We start from the raw sequence: 26,560 nt of genomic DNA on the forward strand, positions 1-26,560 counted from the left end.
AAAATCAGACTATATCTAGACTATAAGCAGTCATGACAATTTATTTAGAGTAAGACTAGTCAATTTTAAGCCTCTTACAAGCATTTATGAATAACCAGCAAAAAACATGGAAGAAAATTCTCAAAAGAAAGTTTTTTCATTCATCATGTGACTTAACTTTTATGAATTCAGTCTTGCACAAGGCATATCAAAAAGATACCTAAGGGGCCAGGGATTTAGCTCAGCAGTTCAGTGGCCTGCCTTGCAAGCACAAGGACCCGAGTTCAATCCCGGTACAGAAAAAAAAAAAAAGATAGCTAAGAAAATAAAAGTCACTGTTAGGTGGGCACGTTTCTAATACCTGTCTGTGACCTGGGAGCCTGAAGAAGGAAGATCACAAGTTGAGCACAGTCTGTGTAAGTTAGAGACCCAGCGAGATCTTGTTTCAAAAATAATTTTTTTTAAACCTGGGGAGAATAGCTCAGTGTGTCAGTGTGAAGGCCCTGGGTTAAATCTCCAGTACTGAAAAACAAAGCTACCTTTCTAAATTCTCTAAATACATGTATGTATAATGTTACTAATGTTTCCATAATATGAAGAGGCCGATTTTGAAAGCCTCTCATGAAACCAACCCAATTAGTTCCTGTCACATTTTGCTATTGGCTATAAAGTTATAAATGAAAGTTACTATAAATGCATTTATACAATTTGGAACACTGAAGTTTTCTTTTCTTTTTAGTGAAGATGATGTCTGCAAAAGACATGGCTAAAGTCGTGATTGTCATGCTTGCGATTTGTTTTCTTACAAAAACGGATGGGAAACCTATTAAGTAAGTACTGGAGCCTCTTCTGGGTAGTGAAGAAAGGCGTGGGATTGGCTTTTGAGGTTGGCTTTCCATTTGGGTGGTGGGAAGCTAATGGAGCGGCCCTCTGCTTTTGTTCCTCCTAGGAAGAGATCTGTGAGCGAGATACAGCTCATGCACAACATGAGCAAACATCTGGCCACCAAGGCGAGGGTGGAGTGGCTGCTTAAGAAGCTACAAGAAGCACACAATTTCATTAGCCTCGGAAGCTCACTCACCAATAAAGAAGATGGCTCTCAGAGGCCCTTCAAGAAGGAGGACAATGTCCTTGTTGACAACTATCAAAAAAGTCTTGGAGAAGCAGACAAAGCTGATGTGGATGTATTAATTAAAGCTAAATCCCAGTGAATAAAGATGTGACCAGGGCACTGCTTAGATAGTGTAGGGTAACAGTACTACAGGCTGCTTACTTTTCTAAACTCTAAGACTATCAAGTGCCAATATTTCTAATCTTACCACACTTTGCATGTAATTCATTGCTAGACATAATGGCTGCAATTTTAATTGATTATTTTATTCTACTTTTATTCATCTAAGAGATCTTTAACCGACTTTAAATGTCTATTCTTTTTAAAGTATGTCATTGCAAGCTTATAAAAGAATTATACTTTTTCACCTCTCTCATAATGCAAAATAAAAATTTAATGATCAATCTAATTAAATGAAGTGTTTCTTACTTTTTAAAAGTTTATCTCTTGGTTATGAACACTCAAGTGTTTATATGGACATGAATAGGTAGGATAACAAAATTTTTTTCTAATCCTGTGTTTCACAGTTTGATATGTGGAATATAATTTCTAATACCAAAGTACTGTTCCCAACTCCTCATTAGCTAGATACTATTGTCCTGTTCTTTTCCGAAAAGACAACAAATGTTTGGGGAAAAGGGAAGAAAGTGGTCTAAAACTTGACTGTAGAAACATTTGGGTCTACGTTAAGCCACAGATAACGTCCAGACTCTGAACTACAAATTGCCAGGGTTGGGAGCCAAGTGTGGTGGCACATACCTGGGAGGCTGAGGGAGGAAGATTGAAAGTTCAAGCCAGCCCAGGCCAATTAGCAAAACCGTATCTCAAGATAAAAAAAAAAATAAAAATAAAAAGGAAGTGGGATGTAGCTTAGTATGAAGGCCCTGAGTTCAGTCCCCCATACCACAAAAAAATTACAAGGATTACAGCTATAGTATTTATTCATTGTTGACAAATACTATTTAGTGTCCAACACTTGTGATGTACTTGCTTGTGTAGTAACATTTTCCTGTCTTAATGGAGCCTGTAATTTAGGCATTAGTTCATCATTAGCTTTGATGAATGCTATATAGGAAAAATACATCATGCTGTAGAAGTGCAAAATACAGAGCCCTCCTTTATTTAGGTCAGTGTTATCTGATCACAGAACTTTCTGTGATGACAAAGGAGTCTATATTCTATGCTGTCCTCTATAGTAGTCACACAGGCATCTATATAAAATGTGGCCAGTGGGATTGACAATTAATTTTGTGTTTTCATTTAATAAAAATTTAAGCAACTACAAGTGACTACTGGCCATTATATTGAAGAGTGCAAATCACTGTCAAGATGATCTTCCTGAGTCAAAAAGAGTTAAAGGGATGAAAAGGAGTAGGCAAGACTGCCAGGAAGGTCAGTACAACATCTTCAAAGGGCCTGAGTTGGGAAGGAGTGTGGCTGAAATGTTACCAGCTGGCATCACATAAATGAATAAGATCCCATGCCTGGCTTCAAAGAGTGCATGCACCAGTGAGGAAGACAGAGAGATAAGCAAGGAATTCCACTACAAATGACAACTCTGGTGAGTTACACAGAGGAAGGAATGGATCTGCCTGATTGAGAGGGCCTTTGATGGTAAATTAACTCGGCAAATATAGAAGAGATGACTGAACAAAGTTCTGCCCTCCTGGTAAAAATCCATCAGACTTTGGTTGCAATTCAGAGACCTGAATCTAGTTGAAACAGAAAGGGATATGTTACATAATCACTGAGAATGTTGAAGAAAACAGACTCCGGGTGGCAGCTTGAGGAAAGGCCCTCAGTGCCACTGAGGAACCTGTTCTCTCTTCTTTTATCAGGAGCTGCCTGAACATCATTAGCCCAAGACCAGTCTAATCAGGAGGCATCTGCTTATTGTTGCTACCCTAGAAACACACCAGCCTTGCTGCCACCTACCCTAGCACAGAAAGATGTCCTGCATTCAGCCTCCAGTCACTGTCTCGTGGTTATCTTTGCTGATACCAGCATGGTGATATCCAACTTCTCCACAATGGTGCTGCTGGAAGCAAAGGAGTAGTGGCAGAAGAGCATGACTTCTACCCTCCCAGGAGTGCAGAGGATTGGCTGAGCTGAAATCTCTTCAGAACTTCAGCTGCAGAGGTGTCTGGAAATGTTGTTACTAGCTCTTCATCCTATGTTAGACAGGAGGGTGCGCTGGAGGGTGACATGCACATATCACTGCAATTTCCTGGTAGCAAGGATGCCATGGTGTGTTCTGGCCCATATCCTTTTTGGGGCCATGTCAAAATTTCTTTGGAATGCTTATCCATGGGTGGAATCCTTAGACACGAGCCAGTTTCAAAAGATTGCCTGTGGAGCCAAAGAGGAGGCTATGCTCATACCAGAAAAGCAAATTATTCCTGTCCCTTATTTCTACCTCCAGTTTGAAATTATATGTCTTTATAAAAAGTGTCACCATATTGGTGTCAAGTAGTAGTTCATGGTTTAAATTTGCATATTTCTGAAGACTGGGCTTGAATTTTGCCTTACATATTAGCCATATGGTTGTTTTATCTCTGAACTAATTATTTTTATCCTTGGTCTATTTTTGCACTAATTTTCAGGCCTTGTTGACTTTGAGCTTTTTATGCATTCATTGCATTAATAAATCCCTTCTTGGTTACAAGTGCCACAAATATTTTTTATACTAGTATCTCAGAAAGTTTTAACTGTTTTAGTGATTGATTAAACTTTTTTTCCTTTGAGACAGTCTCATTTTGTTGCCTGTGCTGGCTGCAAATTTCCAGGCTTAAGTGATCCTCTTGCTTCAACTTTTGAAGTGCTGGTACTAGAGGCACACACCATCTGTGCCTAGCTCCTGCACCTAATTTTGATGTACCCAAATAATCACATTTATTGACTGTCCTTTGGTTTTTTCCTAATCCTGGTCACAGAATTATCTCTTATATCTGCTGCATGCTTAATTTCTTACTTTCAGGTATTGATATTCTCTCTTTTTCTGTCTCTGTTTTACTCACTATGTAGTTCTGATTTGCCTTGAATTCACTACATAGTCCAGGCTGGCCTCAAACTCTCAGCAATCCTCTTGCCTCAGCCTCCTGAGGGCTGGGATTACAGGTGTGCATCACCACACCTGGCCTCGGGTATTGATTCTTGAGCAGTGTGATCTTATATTTGACAAAATGTTATTGTCAGATTTTATATTTATTTTTCAAGGACTGTACTCAAGTACAGTCTGCCCACTGGAGCCCAGGAGGTCCTGGGAAGTACATGTCCGACCCCCACCCAATGCCACCACCCATTGAGCTCCCAGAGCTGGTGCAAGAAGGACCCCCACCACCAACAACCGTATGCCCTGCCTCCAATCCCTGGGTTCTCCACATAGCACAGGGCAACAGAGTTGACAATCAACAGACAAAACAGATAGAAGAAGAGACCAGTGGCCAGGAGGGGAATTTCACTTCAGGATGGAAGTCACATCGTTTCATACAGATCTGGTGAGAGATAGCCTTGAGAGACAGGCTTAGATAGGGTGAAAGTTAAGTAGAAATCTTCTGGGATCCTCAGGGGCATCCAGGATCAGAGTAGGAAGATCACGGGGCCTGATCTGAAATGAATGGACATTTCTCAGACAAAAAAGTAAAAGCAGCATATAAACATGAAAAAATGTTCCACATCACAGGTCATTCAAAAGATGCAGATGAAAACAACACTGAGATTTCACTTCACCCCAGAAAGAACGGCTGCTATCAAGAAATCAACCAATAACAAATGCTGGCGGGGTTGTGGGGAGAAAGGAACTATTCTCCATTGTTGGTGGGAGTGCAGACTGGTGCAACCAATATGGAAATCAATATGCAGACTCATCAAAAAACTAGGTTTAGAGGTCCCATTTGACTCAGCTATTCCCTGCTGGGTATCTTTCCAAAATAATTAAAAGAATCATACCACAGAGATATATGCACACCCGTGTTTATAGCAGCACAATTTGTAATAGCTAAAAGTTGGAGATAAACTATTTTCCCATCAGCTGGAGACTGGATATAGAAGATGTGGTTTTTCTATAAAATGGAGTACTACTGAGCCATAAAGAATGAGAAACTAGAGTCATTTATAGCTACATGGATGCCTATTGAGGCCATACTCTTAAGTGAAATAAATAGCATGCACATGTAAATGCTGACTAGTTTCTCTGGTGTGAGAAACTAAAAGTGTAAATAAGGATCAAAATGTATACTTGATAAGATGAAATAGGAAGAAAAGGTCTCAACGGGCAGGAGAAGTTGGAGGAGTAGGGGAAAGGAAAGAAGGGAAAGGAAAAAATATGAGAAAAGGAAAAAATGGAAACAAAGTCTTTGTAAATATGGAAGGGTAGAGGGGTTGAATGCAGGGCAGGGAAATGGGGAAAGAATAAGAACAAGATACACCATGTAAGGGCACAAGTTCCCAATGATGAATGTAACTGTATTGTATGCCTAAAATGTACCAATGGAAACTTAATGGAAAAAATAAAAAAAGATCACAGGGCCTGTATTCTGTTGTAGGAGGCCAGGTTTTGGGAAAATAATCATCAGAGAGCCAGTCTTTAAAAAGAAAGCATAATCTAGTGCTATGTTTGAGCTCTGGCACTGCTGCCAACATGTAGCAGAAATCAGTGCTCTGAATTAGTCAATATAGGGGTGACCTAAATGTCTTCACTAAAATCGGAGTCCTCTTTGTTTTGGTAAAGGGCTGTTCATGAGTGATTTCTAAGGCTTGTCAATATCCAGTTAACATGAAATACCATTGTTGTCTCCAAGTTTACTACCATAGACAAGGTAATGTAGTAATGGTCAGCAATTGGTTTCCCCTCTATGCCAATACCTGCATTGCCTGCGGAGGAGAAATAAATAATATTGTGGCTTGCTGCCAAAGAATGGAGCCCTGGGCCTAAGAATTTGTGAATTCCAGTACACAGAAACAAAGAAACAAATGAAATTTGAAAAGTCAGGCAACAAAACTCCCAACTCTTCCCCCAAAATCAGTACAGAGGCTACTGATGGGATGGAAATCATAAGCTACACAGCAGATAAGTGTGAAAGGGTACTACTGGAGGTAGAAAGGTTGTATAAGGTTCTTGGCAAACTTAAAGAAGATATAACTAATCACATAACAACTAAATGAAACAAATGATCCATGAGTCTAGAGAAGACACTAATAAACAGCCAGCAGAGTTAAAGAAAGAAGTACAAAACCCAAATGCCCAGCACAGAAAAGAATGGGAGTCCCTAAGAAAGTTCCATACAGAAACCCAGGTGATTAAAAATATCACTGAAAATATGGGCGGCAGCAGTGACCAGTGTAAGGGCAGAATGTCAGACCCAAAGGACAGGTCTGTGGTCAATGGCCAATTAATGAGAGATACCTTAAAAGCAACAAGGGAACATGAAAAATGAGTTCAACAGCTCCTACATGTCTCAAAGAGAACCATATGAGTAATTGGAATTATAAAAAAAAAAACAGAAGATGGCACAAAGGGCATAAAATCCCTGTCTGCACAAGTAATTGCAGAAAAGTTTTCAGACATGGAAAAATAATGTAACATACAGATAAGTCCAATATAATAGAATCCTGAGTAGCCATGATCAGAAAAACAAATGTTCCATGCCACATAATAATTAAAATACCAGAAATACAACACAAGAACAGAATCTTAAAAGCTGCTAAAGAAAGGCAGTGACTCACCTATAAAGGAAAACCTATTAGAATTACAACAGATTACTCAACCCAAACCTTAGCAGCAAGGAGAGCATGGAATGAAGTGTTTCAAGCACTTAAAGAAAACAACTTCCATCCCAATCTGTTATATCCTGCAAAAATTATCCTTAAAAATTGATGGAGAAATAAGATACTTCCATGATAAAACCTAAAGAAATTTATGATCACCAAACCAACACTCAAAAAAAAAAGTCTCTAGGACATCCTATAAGGAGATAATGAAGCTAATGATACTAAAAGGTCTAATAAAATAAATGCATCAGGTAGGGCTAGTAATTAATTAGAATGAAAAGAAAGTAAAATACCAAAAGAAAATAGACACAAAAATCAATAGCATTTCTATACACTAATGATGACTAATGATGAACTCACTGAAAAATCAATTAGGAAAACAATACCATTCACAATAGAATAAAAGAAAGTAAATACTTCACTATTAACCTAATTAAGAAGGTGAAAGATCCTGATAATGAAAATTACATCAATCTGAAAAACAAAATTGAGAAAGACATCAGAAATTGGTAAAATATTCCCTGCTCCTCAATAGACAAAATGAACATAAAGATGGCTAGACTTCCAAAACTGATACAGAAATTTAATGAAATACCAATAAAAATGCCAAAGTCATTTCTCAAAGAGATTGTCTTAGAGAAGACAATCCTAAAATGTACATAGAATTAGAAGAAACCCAGAATAGCAAAAGCAATCCTGGGTAGCAAAAATAAAACAGGTAGCATCACAATAACCAACTTAAAGTTATACTATAAAGTTATGGTGATTAAAACAGGATGGTGCTGGTATAAAAACAGGCATTCAGATCAATGAAACAGAATAGAAGAAGCATAAACAATTTTAGGTACATACAGCTATTTGATCTTTGACAAAGGCAATAAAAACATACACTAGAGGAAAGACAGCTTTTTAATAAATGGTGCTGAGAAAATTGGATATCCATATGCAGAACATTGAGTCTAGACTCATATACCTCACCACATACTAAACTAAAATAAAAATGGATTGAAGATCTAAATGTTAACGAAAGACTTACAATCGGCTTTTATAAAATAGGTACTGCTCTTGAAGACATAGGCCTAGGTGAGGACTTTCTGAAAAGAACCCCAAATGGCACAAGAAATAACACCACGAATCAATAAATTGGATAATATCAAATTTAAAATTTCTGCACAAGGGGCCAGGGATTTAGCTCAGTGGTGCCACCACCTGCCTCACAAGCACAACATCCTGAGTTTGATCCCTGGTACAAAAAAAAAAAAGAAAAAATCCTGCACAGCGAAGGAGAAAACCAACAGAGTGAAAGACAATCTAAAGAATAGGCAAAAGATTTTGCCAGCTATTATTTGGACAAAGGATCAACATCAATATTATTTAAAGAACTCAAAAAAAATTAGAGCCTCCAAAGTAAAGAGCACAATAAAAAAATGGGCTACTGAAAGATCAGACACTTCTCAGAAAAAAAGTACATATGGCCAATAAATACATGGAAAAATGCTCATCACTGCTGGCCATCAGAGAAATGCAAATTAAAACTACACTGAGATATCATCTTATCCAAGAAGGAATAGCTGTCATCAAAAAAAGTCTATAAAGAACTCAAAACAACCACCCCCCCAAATATAAAGACCCAATTCTAAAATGGGCATCCGAAATGAACAGACATTTCTCAGACAAAGAAGTAAAAGCAGCAAGTAAATATATGAAAAAATATTCTATATCACTGGTCATTTGAGAGATGCAGATGAAAACAACACTGAGATTCCACCTCACCCCACAAAGAATGGCTGCTATCAAGAAATCACACAATAACAAATGCTGGCGGGGTTGTGGGGAGAAAGGAACCCTTCTCCATTGTTAGTGGGAGTGCAGACTGGTGCAACCACTGTGGAAATCAATATGGAGATACCTCAAAGATCTTGGACTAGAGGTTCCATTTGACCCAGCCATCCCTCTGCTGGGTATCTTTCCAAAAGAATTAAAAGAATCATATCACAGTGATATATGTTCACCTATGTTTATAGAGGCACAGTTTGTAATAGCTAAAACTTGGAAACAGCCCATTTGCCCATCCATTGGAAACTGAATAAAGAAGATGTGGTTTTTCTATAAAATGAAATACTACTCAGCCATAAATAATGAGAAATTAGATTCATTCATAGGAAAATGGATACATATTGAGGATATACTCCTAAGTGAAATAAATAAGTCACACGTGTGTAAATACCGAATAGTTTCTCTGGTGTAAAAAACTGTAATAGTACGTAAAATCCTAATGATATAATTGACAATGTGAAATAGGAAGAAAAGGGCTAAAGGTGTGGGGAAAGTGGGAAGGGTAGGGGAAAGGTAATAAGGGAAAAGAAAAAAAATATGAGAAAATGGAAATGAAGCGTTTGTAAAGGGGGAGGGGAGGAGGGGTGAAGGGAGGGCAGGGACAAGGAGAAAAAAATGAGAAACAAGACCTGTCATGTAAAGGTACAAGATCCCAATAATGAATGTAACTGTACTGTATACCTAAACTGTACCAATAAACTAAAAAAAATAGCTAGATCTTGGAAACAGCATATATGTCCATCAACAGATGAATAGATACAGAAAAAGTGTATTTATACACAATGGAGTACTATGCTGACATAGAGTAAGATAAACTTGATGCTCCTGTAGGTAAATGAATAAAATTTGAGACAATAATGCTATGTGAAATAATTCAGATGTGCAGGCTCAAATACTGCATAGTTTCTTTTGTATGAGAAACACAACAAAATAGAAGATATAAGTAAGAAATAGTGAGAAGTTCATATACTTCCTCAAACTACCAATACCATTGTTTACAAAATATCTCAATATATTTGCTAATTGGTTTCATTTACACTATTATTTTATGTTTGTTCATTGAAAAGAAAGTTTTGTGTTCCTCTGAATGTCTCCAGCCTTGTGATTCTCTCCTCCATACAGCACATAATCAGGCAGCCTTTCTACCCTAATCTTCAGGATTTGAGCCTATGAATTCAACCTAAGCTGTCTTCAGGAAAAAGGTATTAAATAATTTTGAATCAATAATTTATGGAGGTGGCCCCCCTGGGAAGCAAGAGGAAAGAAAAGAAAACTCGAACTATCGGTCTGGTTTGTCTTATTAAACTTCACCCCAAGTTAAGATCTGTATCCATACTTAGTCAGGTTTTTAAATCGATAATTTTTACAATTTTAATCCCGAACCTTCTTTTTTCATAAATAAACTGCATCATTTCCTCAACCTTATTATACACCCCTGCTTAAATTAGATGGGCTTGAGTGTGCACGTCTCAGCAATTTAATCCCATATGCTCTTCTTTTGGGCCAAATTGTGTCATCTGTAACTCCCTTGACACAGGAAGACCTTCAGAAGTTGTATGTTCTCATCCTCTTTTGAGATCTCAGATCAGAAGAATGGAGACAGATTTAAAGGTAGTCACATTGCAAAGGTGTATTAATGAAAATCATTAGAAGTGCTGAAAAATGAAATAGCTTCCAGGTTAATGTCCATAAAACCCTAACCTGTGTGCAAGTTTGGGTTCAAATATGGTACAGTCTCAATATTTAATGATGCCATTACATTCATGTACCTCCTTGAGGGTCACAGCTCAGACCTGCAGATCTGAAGATACCAGGAAAATCATGACATGCAGATTCCCTGAAAAACAAAATGCAAAAACTTAGAGCTCGCGTAGCTATAGTAGGCCAATACTATCCAGGTTTGGGTACATTTACTCTAGGATGTTTGTTTACATGACAAAGACTTCACCTAACTGTGCTTCTTAAAGATTATATCCTTGTCTTTAAGCAATGCATGACTAGAGTTTAGGCAGAAGGAAATATTGAAATATTGATTTTTTTTTAAGTTTTCTTGCTATTGCCACCATTCTTATGTGATTATTCTGGCTTTCACTCCTGTAAAGTAGTACTGCTTCTTCACTGGAGTCTAGTCTTCTCACATAGATATTTTGCTCTATGTATCACAGTTAAATCAGTGTTTCTTTGAGGCATGAAGCCTGAAATTTCCCGTTCTGCCATCTTGCTGATGTCTCATACAGCTTTTTTTTCACTCTATTTGTGTATTCTGTTTTACTATTTGGCTCTTCCTGAAATTTAAATAGTACAACATGCACAAATCCTTCTTTGTACTCCTTTCTACTACTTTCTTGGTTTTTATGAGTTTGTTGAGTTCTCTATAAAATATCCAGCTTTCCAGGTGCAGTGGGACACACAATTAATCCCAGCACCAAGGAAATCTGAGGCAGGATTGCACATTTGAGTCCTGCATAGGCAAGTCAGTGAGTCCTTGTGTCAAAATTTTACAAAAATAATCAAAAGGACTGAGGATGGGATGCAGTGGTACAGAGCCCCTGGGTTCAGTCCCCAGTATTGTAAAACAAAAGAATCCAACTGTAATTTCACTGGGAGTATATTAAAATTATATGATAGTTTTAGGATGATTTGTCATCTCTAGTATATAATCCTGTTCATCAACATTAAAAAGGAGTCTCATTTATGTTGATCTCCTTTTATGCTTCTTAAACAAGTCACCTATTCTGTGGAAAGATTTTACGTATTCTTTGTTAATTACCAAAGTTAATTACCATAATTTTGCCCTTATACTGAAAGATATCTAGGTTTTCTACTTGGGTTTTGTGGCATAAAGGAAAATTTTTTCTTTTCTTAATTTTTACTTATGTAAAATAATTTTCTGGGCTTGTTATTTTTTTTTAATCTGGGCTCTTATTAACTCTAACAGTTTTGCCTTTTGGGATTAAGTTTTTTATGTAAATGATCATATAATGTTAACTAATGACACATTTCTTTTCCTCCTCTAATGACACGTCTTTAAAAACATTTCATGTAGTATTTTCCAGTAACTATAATTATGTATTGATAAATGATGGCATTTCATTTTGACCTTAAAGGGAATGTGTCTTTAATTTCTCAAGAAGTGAAAAATCCTTAACATATTGATAATATGCACTTCCACAACTTGTTTTCCAAGAATTGTTCAAATATAAAGAGTACTGTGCTTGTTTTTTGGGTGTTGGTGGGATTTTTTGTTTTTGTTTTTGTTTTGTGAGACAGGTCTTTCTATGTAGTTCAGGCTGGACATGAATTCACTAGGTAGCCCAGGCTAGCCTCGAACTCATGGCAACCCTCCTGCCTCTGCCTCCTGAGTGTTGGTATTATAGGTGTGTGCCACCATGCCCAGCTGAGTAAAATGCCCAGCTTTATAAAATGCTGTTTCTTGCTGAGTACAATGGCACACACTATATTCTCAGCTACTCAGGAGGTGGAAGCAGGAAGATCCCAAGTTCAAGGCCAATCTGGGAAACTTAGTAACACTGTTTCAAAAGAAAAATTTTAAGAGTGAGGATGTAACTCAGTGGCAGAACTCTTCTGGTTTTCACTCACATACAAAAAAATGTTTTCTCCAAACATGTACTTTTTTGCTGCTAGTTTTTGTTCCATAAATTACTTCATGAGCCTTTGATAAAATAAATTTAATGTTGACTTTTCTTTTAATAGCGAATTTATTGTATATTTAACAGCTTGTATGAGACACATATGTAGTTTTTAAAGCTAATAGTAATGTGAACATGCATACTTCGCTACCCAGAATTTTGCCATTATCTTAGAACTTTCCTTAGATTCTCTTTTTATCACATACTCATTTTTTGCCCATATTCTTATGTTTATCATTATTCTCTTGGTTTTCTTTATATATTCTTTTTTTAGATTGGATACTCTCATATTACTTTTTTCAATATTTGCATTACCAAAACATGGTGCCTGTCTTTCCAGTCTGTGATATTCATTTTCTCACCATTCACCATGGCTGAGTTTTATCTCCACATTTTTAGGTTTTTGCTCATCAGCCTCCCATTTAAGGGTGCTCATTTCTGAATTACTTTGGCTAATAGCTCCCAACTTTAGATCCCAAATGGATACTCACCTAAATTAAGTAGATGTTTATTCCTTGTTTACATAGCACTGCTGGAATGTTCTGTAATTAGGCAGGTGAACAGGTCAATAGAGTGACTAGGTTCTCCTCTTCTACTGTGTCACTCTAAGGTTACTTCCTTTCCAATTAGCTGGAAATGTGAAACTTTCATGGGCCAGTCTGGAAAGGTTGATACCATGTGTTCACATTCCATTAGTTATAATATTGTCATGTAAATCTATTTAATTGTATAAAGCAGTTTGGAGCAGTTAGGACATGCAGTGATTGGCTCGGTAGATACTTTCCATGACTAAGTACATTACAAGTACTCTACACTAAGAAAGCACAAGTTTTCGGTAGCAAGCCATCTGTTTAAGCTGCAATTTCTAAATGTCGTGTGTGTGTGTGTGTGTTTGTGTGTGTAATTAAAAATTTTATATATATAAATAAGTATATTCTATACTTATTATGTTGCAGTTTTCTCAATTTTCACTCAATATTTTGAAGTTCATCTTTGTTGATGCATGTCAGTATACTTAGATATTTCCATTGTATGGTTTTTATTGTATACTATGGGTATACTTCAGTTTATGCATTTATTCTTGATAGATATTTGGGATTTTTTCTTAGTTCTTGGATATGACGTCCCATACCTCTTATACCTGAAATGATTATTTTAGGATAGGTACCTAGGAATAGAATTGCGAAATCATACGGCATAGGCACATTCATCTTTGCTAGGAAATACCAACCTCTTTTTCCAAAGTGGTCGTGGCACTTCATGTCTCCTGTCCCCAGCAGTATATAGAAGTTCCTTGTTTCACATTTTTCCAATATCTAAGATTATGAGACTTTAAAGATTTTTCTGATCTGATGGGTATTGTTATCATTGCTTTTAAAATTTGATTTTCTAGGTAACTTCTATGGCATAATGTCCTTTCATATATTAGCCATTCTGCTTTCTTCTTCTGTATAGTACCTATTCAATTTTCTTTCCCATTTTCTTTTTGTTATGCCCTTTGTCTTTTGACATAGGTTTGGAAATATCCTTTATGTACTCTGAACACTGACCTTTGGTAAATTATCTATTGCGATGATTTGATGTAGTTTGTTCCCCAACAGTTCATGTTTTGGAAACTTGGTTCCCAGTGTGGTATAGTTATGAGATAGTGGGGCCTGTAGAGGAAAAGGCCTACCGGGAAGTACTTAGATCATTTTTAAGGCACTGTCCTTGGAAGTAACTGATTTAGCGCTTACAAGATCGTATTAGTTCTCATGAGGTTGTCCTAAATGATCAATTCTGCGCTCCTCCCCATCTTCTTGTGGCCTCTCTCTCCTTCTCACATGTGCACTCCCTCCCCATTGAGATGCCATCTGACACAAGGTCCTCAGGTGCCAGGAGGCCAGAGCCAAGCCATTGTCCACACCATGCCCTGAAACTTTAGAATTGACAACTTAGGAAACCTCTTTCTTTATAATGTCCTCACCTTTGATGTTTATTATGGGAATGGATAATATAACTGTATCTGAATTTCTAACACGTTGTCCCACTTCATGATTTGTCATTTCACTTTCTTATTTGTATCACTTGATTAGTGAGAATTCTTAATATAGTCAAAGTTATCAATCTAATTATAAGATTAGTGCTTTTTGTGCAATTTAAGGACTCACAATTTACCTTTATGTGTTAGGGATAGTCTTCTATCTTACTTGATAGGAGTGCTATTATTTTGCCTTTTACATTTAGTTATATAATCTATCTGAAAGTCAGGTGTGAATTAGAAGTCAAGATTAATTTTTTATTTTAGCTATTCATTTTTCTGTTGATTTGTTGTCTTTCTTTAAAAAGATATGTTTATCTTTACCTCTCTTCAATGCTATATTTGTAAATCAAAAGTTTATATGTTCTTGAAATTATTTCTGGGCTTTCTAAATTATTTTACTGGTCTTTTGTATTTTTTATACTAATATCACACTACCTGAAATATATAATTTTTTACTAGGTCTCAATATATGGTAAAGCACTTTATCATACATTATTCTTCCCTTTAACAGAATATTTGGATTATTCTTTATCCTTTTCACTTTTGAACAAGGTGCCAAATTTCTTCCCTATCTTTTAATCTCTGTCTGTCTCTCTGCCTCTGTCTCCCTATCTCTCTCTCTTGCACACACATACACACACAACCCACTACATACATGGAAAACATCATTGTAATTGACTCTATCAATGTATCTTTAAATAATTTATATCTTTATAAATACTGAGCCTTAAGTTATGAACCTTCTTTGCAATTATTTTTGTGTTCTAGATCAAATTTAGAATTGTGAAATTTCACTTGTACATTTTTCAATTTTTGGAAGTATGTTTTGAGTAAACTAGAACAGATTATAAAAACAGGATTGAAAGAATTGACTGAAGTATGTGATCTAATCAAATTAGTGTCCTTTTTAGTTTATTTTACTAATTACAGATTTGCAGTACACAATGATTACAATCCTTGTGGGGGGTTGGTACACATAACACATCTTAGTACTTTTTATGTCCCTTCACTTTACCCCTTCCCTCTATTGGTCCTCTTCTGTTTTGCAAAAATTGATCTCCCCTTTTCCCATTATCTGTCTTTTATTTTGCTTTTTATTTATATTTTGGGTTTCTCATATAAAAGAAACCTTGTGATATTTGAACTTGTGTGCCTGATTTATTTCACTTAATATTATGGTCTCCAGGCACATCCATTTTCCCACAAATGACACAAGTTTATTTTTCTTTATGGCAGTGTAGCACTCCACTGTGTATACCACCACATTTTTAAATCCATTCATCTGCTGATGGACATATAGGCCACTTCCAAGATTCAGCTATTGTTGAATTGCCCTGCTATAAACATGGGCATGAAAGTATTACTATAATGTGTTATATCTCTTTGGGGAAGATAATTAAAAGGGACTAGCTAGGTCAAATGGAATTTCTAGTTTTGTTTTTTTCAGAAGTCTTTACTTATTTATTTGGCATCGGGGATCAAACCAGGACCTTGTGGCAATGAGGCAGGTGCAGTGCCTCTGAGCCAAATCCTTGGCCCAAAGTCTTCATACTTATTTCTGTATTGGTTAATATCCTCTCTTACTCATTGAGGTATAGCTTATTTTTCATAGAATTCACTCATCATATGCAAAGCATTTTAGTCTTTATGGAATTGTGAGTCATCAATTCAAAAGGTTTTCTTGAGTCCACTGAGAATCATTTCTCCTACTCTCAGACCCAGGCAATCATAGACCAACTTTCTGTCTTTGTAATTTTGCCTTTTTTTGACTTTTTGAAATAGGGTCTCACTATGTAGTTCAGACTGGCCTTGAACTCACTATGTAGCATAGGCTGGCCTTGAACTCAGCAATTCTCCTGCCTCAGCCTCCTAAGTGCTGAGATTACAAATTTGTGCCACCAAGCCTGGCTAATTTTGCCCTTTTTGAAATTTCATATAAAAAAATACAGTCTGTAGTTTACAACAGTTTTTTTTTTTAATTTGGCATGCTGGCTCCCCAAACTTGGTGTGATTTTTTCCATGTTGTAGCATGTATCAAATTTCCTACCTTTTCATGGCTAAAGAGTATACCATAATATGAATATGTCACATTTTGCTTCAGCTTTCACTCTATGAATATTCATAAGCAAGTTTTTTTGTGGATATGTTTACATTTCCCTTAGATAAATTTCTAAGAGTTTAGTGTAGAATATAAAAGCTTTTCCTCTATCCTCTTAGATTCAATGACTAGTAGGCCCAGGAATTGGCAACAGGCAGATCAACAGGAGAAAAGCCACTCAAATTCATTTTTAATTTTCTGTGCACGGAGACATCATAGAAAGAAGTGAATACCCAAGGCAGCAGTGAGATTTGAAAGTTTATATGCTGTCTTACAAGGGTAAGAGAGGAAAATGTCTTTTTTGGAAGAGCAAATGATTTTTAGAAAATATAAATGGGACCTTAGGAGATTAGATGGGAGATGCGCTAGTTTGTGACAATGTCTGGGTGTAGTTCCAGTTTTTAGTTTCTGCTCTTGTGATGAGTAACTCTTCCCTGGTTGATGAGATGCCAAGAAAGAGAACTTGCCATAACTGGGTTGCTTTTATGTTGTTGTGGCTGCTTTTCCATTTGAGGTTCTGTTTAGGCAGGTGACAGAAGTTTGGAGAAAGCTCCTCCTCCCTTTACAGTTTGCAAATGTCTTCAGCTAAAAAAAATAATTCTTGTGCCACAGTATTGTATTTTGAAGTGGCATATTTTGATCTCCTAAAATAATAAATTTACATTTAACTTAAAAAATCTTGCTGTTTTCCAAAATGGCTACAATGTTTTATGTTCAAGAGCAATGGATAAGGGCTCTAGTTTTTCCCTATCTTCCTTCTCATTTGTTAGTATTCACTTTCTATTATGGCCATTCTAGCAAATGTGTAGTGCTTATTGTGACTTTGTTTACTTAATGAGTAATGGTGCTGAGCATTTTTTCCTGTGCTAATTAGAATGTCTTCATATACAAGTCTATGTAAGTCTTTTGACATTTTTAATTGGATTATTCATCTTATTATTGAGTTATAGGATTTCATATATTCTGGATGCAAGTCTTATATAAATTTGCAAACATTTTCTCTTTGTGTGTGGTTTGTCCTTTCAACTTCTTAAAGCTGTCTTTTTAATCTCAAAAGGTTTTCATCTTTTTCCCTTGGTTTTGAGACAGGGTCTTGCTATGTGGTCCAAGCTGTCTTTTAATTTGTTGTATACAAAAGCTGTCCTCAAACTCAAGATCCTTCTGCCTCAGCCTCCTAAGAGATGGGATTACAGCATGCTCCATTATACCTGGTTCAAAAAGTATTAATTTTAATAAAGTTTATTTTAATCAATATTTTTGTGGCTTGTACTTTTGATGTAATGTTTAAAAATTCTGACTAATCCAAGGTTATGAAGATTTCTCTTATTTTTTAGTAAATGTATGGTTTTAACTTTTATATTTAGGTATACCATCTTTTGGGTTAATTTTTTGTATAATCATGCAAAGTAAAGATATAAATCTTGGGGCTAAGGATTCAGTCGATACTCTATGCTGCAGATAGAGTCAAAAAAAAAAAAAGATTTAAATCTCAGTCTGTCTGTTTTTCTCTCTTCTTCCCTTCCTCCTTTTCTCCCTATTTTAAAATTTTTCTTTTATATGCCTATCCAACTGTCTTTGCATAAGGCACTAGTTTTTGAAAAGACCATCCTTTCACTATCGAAGTATATTGGCACATTTGCTGAAAATTAATTGACAATATATGTTAAGGTTTATTTATGGACTCTCAAGTCTATTTCATTGATCTATATGCTTAGATGTATGCCATTAGCCCACATCTTTATTTCTATAGTTCTGAAATCCTGAAGTATAAATTCTCCAACTTTGTAACCATCATAAATCTTTTGGCTATACTAGGTCTTTTGGATTTTTATGTAAATTTTTAGTTCAGTTTGTCCAATTCTACACAAATATCACATACGATTTGTTAAAAACATGTGGAATTTCTGAGATTTTGAGGCAGGGAGTAAACAGGACTTTTAAGTAGATTAAGTCACTTGCCTACGAGCAGACAGCAAACAAGCTAGACAGAGATTTGAACTGAGGCAGTCTGACTCTGTAACCTGGGTGCATAACAGGACTTCGAAGTAGTTGCCTGATAGGAAATAAGCAGGCAGCTGCACTTTGTGGTGATGAGGACAGATAGCAAAAGGTAATTAAAGGATCAAGCTGATGCACTCCCTGAGATAAAGAAGCTGGATACATGGGAAACCTGGATCGGAGTGCATAAATGCAAAATGCCTCCTTTTGTGTGGGCTGCTCTTGTCTGTAGAGTAGCCATCTCTGCAGGCCTCTAGGCTGTCACTGAGTAGCCAACTTTGCTGGTCTCTCGGGCTGCTGTCTGTGGAGCAACCAGCTGTGTTTCTTTCCTGTAATAAACTTATTTTAGCCTTGAAACCGGTCCATTTATGATTTCCATCTTATCTACAGTTAAAAGTTCATGCTAGCCAATGATAATTTTACTGTATTGCAAGTTAACAAGCTTTAGAAAAAAATTGTGGACTTCTGATTAACCTAACATTTCAGACCCTTCTGTCCCGACTTCAACCTACTTTTCTTGTATTACTTCCTACTCATTTTAATTGCTCATTGTTCCTCCAATGTACTTGTTAGTCATTTTGCTGATTTATCCATAGGAATGCCTTTTTTCCTCTTACGTATAAATCCAATTTTTCTCTTTCTGCACCTTCCTCATCTCTTCATTAAGAAGTAATATTTATTCATTAATTTTTCTTTTTGCAATGCTGCAGATAGAGTCAAGAGCTTCATGTGTGCTAGGCAAGTGATGTACCACTGAACTACAACCCCAGCCAAGAAGTAATCTTATCTCTGACTTCTCTGTAGTACATTACTTGTCTTTAAAACCCAACTTGTTTTCCTTTTGTTTGCTGTGAATTTCATTTTTATCAGTAGAATGCGCATATTAATATCCGAATCCCGCTCAATATTCTTTGACAGAGTCTTGATCAACAAATTCAGTCTTTACTAAATAGGAATTTCTTGTACATGTGAGATTTTCCCATTTCTGCCACTAGGTGGCAGTGCACTAACTTTACATTTAACATTTTTGGGAAGTGGCTGGGATGGCACCTAGGTTCTCACACAGTCTGGGCAAGAATTTTACTCCAGAACTACATCCCTAGCCCCAGATCTCAGTTTTAAAAATTAAATAGGATTCTGGATGAGTGCCTTATCATCAGTTAGCCACAAAAGTATTCTACCTCATCCTACCTTATCTGCCTTGAAACAACTTTGACATAGCAAGCTAAAATACAGGGAACCAAAGGAATTTTTTATTCACTGCTTCTATATAAAACTTCTCTATTAATGTATTAACTTGTTTAGTGTGTGCATTGCTATTTTGGGGGATAAACTTTCATTAAGGGTCTAAATCTTAGTTCATGCAGTCAGCTAGCATTTATAAATTACTGTGCCAAGGAATTGTGATGGTTAAATCAAGGGCATTGCTATACGTATAGCTGCTACCAAATTAATATTTGAAAGGTTAATTTTAAGCAAAGGAGAGTGGGAACTTTATTAGATTTTCCTTTCTTTTCTCTTTTGACAACAGTATGAAATGAGCTCCAGGCCTCCTGAAAGTAGGGTAAGGTGGTTTGAATAGAGTCCAGTATGGAACAAAGCTTCCATATTTCACCTGAAATCTTTCACTCTTACGATTCTCCTGTTTCTAAATTTCTGGAACTTGGACTAGAACTTGTGAGTTATGCTAAACCAACTACCTGATTGGCTTGTACAAGATTAGTGACATTTTTGTTATTGTTGTTCTTCAATTTTTAGGTTCTGTTTATTTGTAGGGAAAAAAAGGGTGAGACAAATGAGATTACAACACACATAAACAATATGGTAGGGAGGAACTCTCTTACCCAAATAAATCAATATACTGTGGTGTCTCTTTCAGTTTGTTAGTTTTAAAAGCATGACAACTTAAACATTCCTTTAAAATAATTTCATTTGCTAAGGGCACAAAGTGACAAATGAAAACTCTTATCTTTAGCATATCTAAACGAGCAACTTTGCATCATGGACCTAAAACACTGTGGAGAAAAGAGAACTAGGAAATCTGTTAGGCCTGGAGCTGGTCACATTGGTCCCAACTAACAAATTATTAAGCAAGTTCTCAGGTCTCCCCATCCCATTTCGAAAGATGAGGTGTCAGGGGAGTTGCAAATGAAGAAATCAAAACCTTTTCAATATGAATGTGTTTAAAGGGATACTGGTGGAATTTTTACCAGAATTGTAGCTTCTGTTTTGATACAATTAGGAAATGATTTTTTTTTTTTGGTAGATCTCACTTAACTCTAATTTGCAGTACAGAATTACCTGCTTTGAGCAGAATTTACAGGATAAAACTTTTGATAAATCGATAGGTGAGGTTTTTGTTGTTTTTGCTTGACGATTTTCTTGAAGTTTCTCTGGGATTGTCTGATTGCAAAATTCCTATTAGATCCTTTCTTTAAATTTACACATTGTAACAGATTATTGGCAATTTGCAATTTAGCAAAATGTTTGCCATAATAACAGCTTGCTATAACATGGCATTAACCTTTGTTTTCCTTTAGTCTCTGACGTCTGTGTCCTTTGAGGAGGAAAAGGATGTTCGCTATCCTATAATTGTCCACCTCAACTGCTCATTTCCTTAGTATAAACATTGGTTTGAAAAGCATTTTGGGCATTACATGTGAGTCAAGGGATTTTCTCTCCTGAACTAAGCAGTGATTTAAGGATTTTTCAAAAATTTTTTTTCCACAAAGTTTTCATACTAATTTACTCAGGCCAAATCCTCTTCCTCTCTGGAAAGTCCGTCCTCCTCTTGTCACAACCGGGGAACTCTTACTCATCCTTAAGATTCAGCTCCATAGTAATTTCCTGATGGAGGATTTTTCAACATGTAGTTCTCAGCTCCAACAGCTTCACTGTAAGCAGCTCAGCCTAATGGGATTATCCAGTTTCCTGCGTGTCCTGCTCTCAGGGTATGAGTTTCTAGGGCCGACACGGTGTGACTCTTACTTACTCATCTCTTTACAGCACGATAGGCTCAGCATTGCCGGGGACCAGGGCTCCCTCGGTGTCCACAGGGAGCCGGGGGCAGGAGTTGCAGCGGGTGCTCCATTTCCCGCCAACAGAGCGTTTAAAAACAGACAGCTGCGGACGACGGGGAATGAGGGTGCCCCTCTCGACAGCTGCCCTTTATCAACGCCAGTCGGTCCACGCAGGCTCGCCAGCACAGCAGACGCGATTCTGGTTTGCTCCATGGAGGGAAACACTCTCCTTCAACAAATTTGAGTCCCAGAGATTGTTTTCTAACTCGGGGCTGGATACCCATTTTTTCCTAACGGTGACAAGAAGTCGAGAGGAAAACGTGGGACGGCTTTAAGGGGAACCGCTCGCCGCGGCCCGCAAGCTGACGTATGGGCGGGGGGTCGCAGGCGTCCTTTCCTCAGCCGCACCAATCTCTGAGCGAGCGCCCACCCTGGAGTTACAGCTCCCTCACCAGCCCCGGCACTCGGCGCCCCGCCCACTGTGGACGGAGAGTCGGCGTTGTCGCGAGAACACGGCGAGGCTCGCCTCTTTGGCTTGTGAGCTATCGCGAGAAGAGGTTGAGGCGCCGGCCTGCAACCTGCCGGGGCGTCTCTGGTAGGCGACGCAGCCGCCGCCGGAGTGTCCGCCTCCACAGATACCTCTGGTGGGGTCTGGTTGAGGAGGGATCCGAGGCGACGTTGTCGTCGGCCTTTGCCTTGAAGGGGAAGCACAGGTAACGAAGGTGAATGGGTGGGATTGGGGAGCTCCGTGGGGGCGACGGGCGAGGCTGGGCTTGGCGGGGGCGACGGAGAAAGGGGTGGAGGACGATTCTGGGCGCGCGAGCCGGGCGGCTGTGGCAGCTTCTGGGCAGGCGGACGTGGCCAGGGGACCGCGGTGGATTTCTGGGCTCCGGCCGCCGGTACCCAGGTCGGAGAGGCGGAGGTGGGACCTGGGTATCGGGGCTGCCGTTCTAGGTTGGGCGCGCGGCGGCCTCTCCCCAGGGATGTAGGCGATCCCCTCATCCCTCCTTTCCAGGGCAGTCGTCCTGTACCCGCCCCTTCCCTGTCACCTGGGGCGGACGCCGCCACAGCCCGGGGAGGGCGCATCACAATCGGAGGGTGGGTAGCCTCCCATTCAGAGGACTAGGTGGTGGTAGAGGAATGAGATCACCTGTGGTAAAGCTTTTGTCTTCTTCAAACTTGCGCAGAAAAGGTTTTGATTTCTTCAGATGCAACTCCTCTGACACCTCATCTCTCGGAATGGGGTGGGGAGACCTGAGAACTCGCTTAATAATTTGTTAGTTGGGACCAATGTGACCAGCTCCAGGCCTAACAGATTTCCTAGTTCTTTTTTCTCCACAGTGTTTTAGGTCCATGATGCAAAGTCGCTCGTTTAGATATGCTAAAGATAAAGAGTTTTCATTTGTCACTTTGTGCCCTTAGCAAATGAAATTATTTTAAAGGAATGTTTAAGAGTTGTCATGAATTTAAAACTAACATCTTAACGAGACACCACAGTATATTGATTTGTTTGGGTAAGAGAGTTCCTCCCTACCTTCCTTACTTCCCATTTCCCCCACTCCTACACAAATGTGATCAAAACTTTTAAAGATAAATTTTGAATGAAAGAAACTGTAGAAATCGGAATAAACTTTAAAGAATGCAATCATAAAGGCCAAAAGTTTCTGGAGAACCCATCCAAGACTGAAGTCCGGCCTTAAAAACCAAGGACTATAGTAAATGAATGTAAATGCAGAAACTATTAGAAAATGCTTGAAAATATTTGATGGTGGTTTAAGACTGATAACCTGTGTGGAGAGTTGTTTTTGAAGGAGTCAGTGTGTTTCATAGATTTTCCTAACATTTTTCAGAGTTTGTGACCTGCTGTTTTGAATGAAGAGAAAGTAAGAAGAGAGGTTCTGAAGTAGGGAGTGTGGTAAGGAAACAGTAACAGGGTGTTCAAGAAAGTTTTTGGCTTCTATGCAGTGTTTTTTACTTCTTAACAATTTTTTCTCCAAGAGAGCTTTTGCATACGCTTTTTACCATCTCTGTGTTATCCTTCCACCAGTCTAAATCTTACTGTCTCATCCTTTTCTTCTAAGCCTTGTGAAAGTGTTAATTATTAACTATGAAATTATGGTCTGCTTTGTGGCTTTTTGCATTTAGGTGACTTACTACAGTATGGAAGTGATCTGGAAAATATGCACCTTTCAGACAGATAGGTTATGGGTAATAAACTCACATGCCTTCACGTATTAGGCAAATAATGAAAAGATGAAACACATTAGAGAGTTTATGTCATGTCTAAGAAAGACAGTCAATATTAGGCCCACCTGGTTAATTCTGTATACATGTATGGGTCCTGTCTTCATTCAGCCTTCTCAAGAGAATATAGGAAATCTGTGTTTTTATGTTCAGTCTCTTGATTTTTGAAAATAGTGATAACTAATTAAAGCAATAAAAAATAACTTCATGTGACTCAATCAAACCCATACCTATATGTATTGCATTCTGCCTTCTATTATAGTTCAGAATTAATACATTTTATAAATAGGGGGGAAAGAGGTTTAAAGCAAGTCATTTAGCTTAGAATTTCAAACCTTAGGAGGACTTGAAGGAAATATGAAGGCTAATTGAAATCATAGATAGTTTTAAAAGCTTTTAAACACAGTGGGACAAATTAAGCTGTACTTCCTGCAGAATTCTCTCTTTATTTACTGTTTTGCTTTCTGTAGCTTGTCACTTATAGTCAACTCTGAGAAATGTTAGGAAAATCTGTGAAAAACATTTAAATGGTGAATTCCAGAAATAAACAATTCAGAAGTTTTAAATTGTGTGATATATAAGTTTTAAATTATATGTGTACCATGAAGAATCATGCATTTTCCCACTCCCTCTGGAGATATGAATCATTCCTTTGTCCATTGTAACCACATTGTATATGCTACCCTTCCATTGGTCACTAAATAGCTCTCTTGACTGTCAGACTGTGGTAGTATCAGTGTTCGTAAATCCTTATTTTACTTAAAAATGGCCCCATAGTGCAAGAGTGGTGATGCTGACAATTCAGATATGCCAACAAGAAGCCATAAATTGCTTCCTTTAAGTTGAAAAAAATGAAAGTTCTTGACTTTATAAAAAAAGTCTGTGTTGAGGTTAAGATCTGCGATACATGGTATTTGAAAAGTACTATATTCACATGACTTTTATTACAATATATTATTGTAACCTATTTTATGTGAGTTGCTGTTAATCACTGTGCCTAACTTATAAATTAAACTATCATAGGTTTGAATGTATAAATACAAGGTTCACTCGTTACTATTGTACAGAAAACTGTAATATATAGAAGATTCATTCAATACTATCTGCAGTTTCAGGCATCCACTGGGAACTTGGAACATACACCTCGAGTATAAAAAAGGACTACATATTAACATTTTAAGTGTGGCCATAACTGAAGTAAAGCCTCTCTGCTTATGGCTTAAAAACTCAGATTTTTAACTATGTTGATTTATAGACATTTAGTCAGAAAATCAGTTTATTTAGAAGCTCTTCATTGTACTTTCAACTAGTGTGAAAAATTAAACCCAAAAGACACTCAATAACAGTCCACCTCAGGATCTGAATATTTTTATTAGCTGTGCCATCCCGCATTGTTTTCCTAGGCATTGACTTTTACTGGAAGAACTATTGATCTCCTGGTAGATACCAATGGGATGAGGAAAGTGTGATGTGAAGCAAGTAGTCATGTACCTTTTCCTTGTATAGTCCAATGAAAGATTGATTTAGAATACCGTAGCTAGATTTTCTTGTAGGAAGAATAGGTGCTTTGATTAAGCTTTGTGCCTTATAGGTAGTTGAACTTAATGGTGTTCATGGAATTGAAACTTGTGGATTAACCCATTAATGGATAATACTTTAATCACATAATCTTATTTATATCTATTTGGGCTGTGAGGAATGGGAGTTTTAAAGTTCAAACCTAAGAGATGGAACTTAGGCATACATAGGGCAAAATGAGGGTTGTCACTGTTGATAAAGGTGAAAGAGGAAGCTAGGTGAGGTTTAATTTTGAAAAGAACAATGACATGGCTCAGTGACTTGTGTGGCTTTATTTTCTTTCTTTCTTTTTTTCTTTCTTTCTTTCTCTTTCTTTCGACAAGACTGCTTTGGGAGTTTGCAGACTTGATTTTCTTCCTTTAGCCAAATCTTCTCAGGTCAAACTAGGCCAATCTCTTCATCCAGTCCATCTCTCTTTGGAATAGGAGGTAAAAGAGGAGGAGATATGTATTATGTTTGTGAGCTTTAAGAGTTTTAAAAATGTTTCTAAGAGATGTGTATTTGTGAAGATAGTACTTGTTGAGTGGGAAACCATCTTCTTTTCCTATTGTTTTTACCGTGATTTGTAAAGTAGGAAATTCTCTCTGGGTAGTAGTTTCTCCCTATTCATTCCACCCTCTGAAGTGCATTCCCAAATGAGGATTAGGAGAAATCAGGAAGGGTTAACTATACTTTTCCTTGTGCCTTCTGGTACAAGTTTTGGAACTCCCAGTTCTTACCAAAGGACATCTATTTTCTATTCATCTATATGGTAGGTTTATCTGAACAGGCTGGACCCCTATTAGGGAGAAGGAAATGGAATATCTACAGTTCTAACTGGGGTTAATTTCTTAATTAGAGATAGAAGAAGGTTAGACCTTTAGTTGCAGTTTTTTGTCTTCACATTATTCCTTTGTTTCTTTGTTAGTTTTGAACTAAAAGTCGGGGTGGGTAATTATAGATGTTTGCTAATGGAAGAATTACAGGGTGAGCATCCCTAATCTTCTTTAATTTTTTTTTTCAGCTTTAATTGAGTTTATTGGTACATTTTAGGGATACAGTACAGTTACATTCATTGTTGGGATCTTGTACCTCTACATGACAAGTCTTGGTTCTCATTTTTTCCCCTTGTCCCTGCCCTCCCTTCGCCCCCTCCTACCCTCCCCATCTACAAACACTTTATTTCCATCTTTTCATTATCTCACATTTTTTTCTTTTCCCTTATTACCCTTCCGCTACCCATCCCACCTTCCCTACACCTTTAGCTCCTTTCTT

General features: G+C 37.4%; 2 protein-coding genes and 1 long non-coding RNA gene across 7 annotated transcripts in view; 2 read left to right on the forward strand and 1 right to left on the reverse strand.

The window, feature by feature from the left end:
* Positions 1-723: 723 nt before the first annotated feature.
* Positions 724-1,190, forward strand: Pth (parathyroid hormone). The gene is made up of 2 exons (XM_010615235.3): positions 724-809; positions 929-1,190. Exons 1-2 carry the CDS (start codon positions 724-726, stop codon positions 1,188-1,190), a joined length of 348 nt encoding a protein of 115 aa, XP_010613537.1.
* A 3,000-nt stretch (positions 1,191-4,190) lies between these two features.
* On the reverse strand, positions 4,191-21,913 carry LOC117286310. Of its 2 annotated transcripts, none has more exons than XR_004517418.1 (3): positions 21,457-21,913; positions 10,465-10,532; positions 4,191-4,697 (listed from the first exon to the last, which is right to left on the reverse strand). It is a non-coding gene; the product is annotated as an uncharacterized LOC117286310 (long non-coding RNA). The 2 variants fall into 2 exon arrangements; XR_004517419.1 differs by having other exon boundaries at positions 20,766-21,913.
* Positions 21,914-22,028: 115 nt separating this feature from the next.
* Positions 22,029-26,560, forward strand: part of Btbd10 (BTB domain containing 10) — a 67,414-nt gene continuing 62,882 nt past the window's right edge. Inside the window, exons 1-2 of one of the 4 annotated variants that reach the window (XM_010615228.3) lie at positions 22,029-22,197; positions 23,335-23,399. The gene's annotated coding sequence lies outside the window, so the exon portion shown is untranslated. The remainder of the gene's footprint in view (positions 22,198-23,334; positions 23,400-26,560) is intronic. The other 3 variants (XM_010615231.3, XM_010615227.3, XM_010615224.3) reach the window with 3 other exon arrangements.

Source organism: Fukomys damarensis, unplaced genomic scaffold, assembly GCF_012274545.1.
Source record: "Fukomys damarensis isolate Sample0158 unplaced genomic scaffold, DMR_v1.0_HiC HiC_scaffold_16, whole genome shotgun sequence".
NCBI classification, from domain to species: Eukaryota; Metazoa; Chordata; class Mammalia; order Rodentia; family Bathyergidae; genus Fukomys; species Fukomys damarensis.

Coding starts and splice junctions, on each gene's coding strand:
- Pth (XM_010615235.3), top strand. CDS start 724: ATGATGTCTGCAAAAGACATGGCTAAAGTCGTGATTGTCATGCTTGCG. Junction 810..928: donor ACGGATGGGAAACCTATTAA/GTAAGTACTGGA, acceptor TGTTCCTCCTAG/GAAGAGATCTGTGAGCGAGA.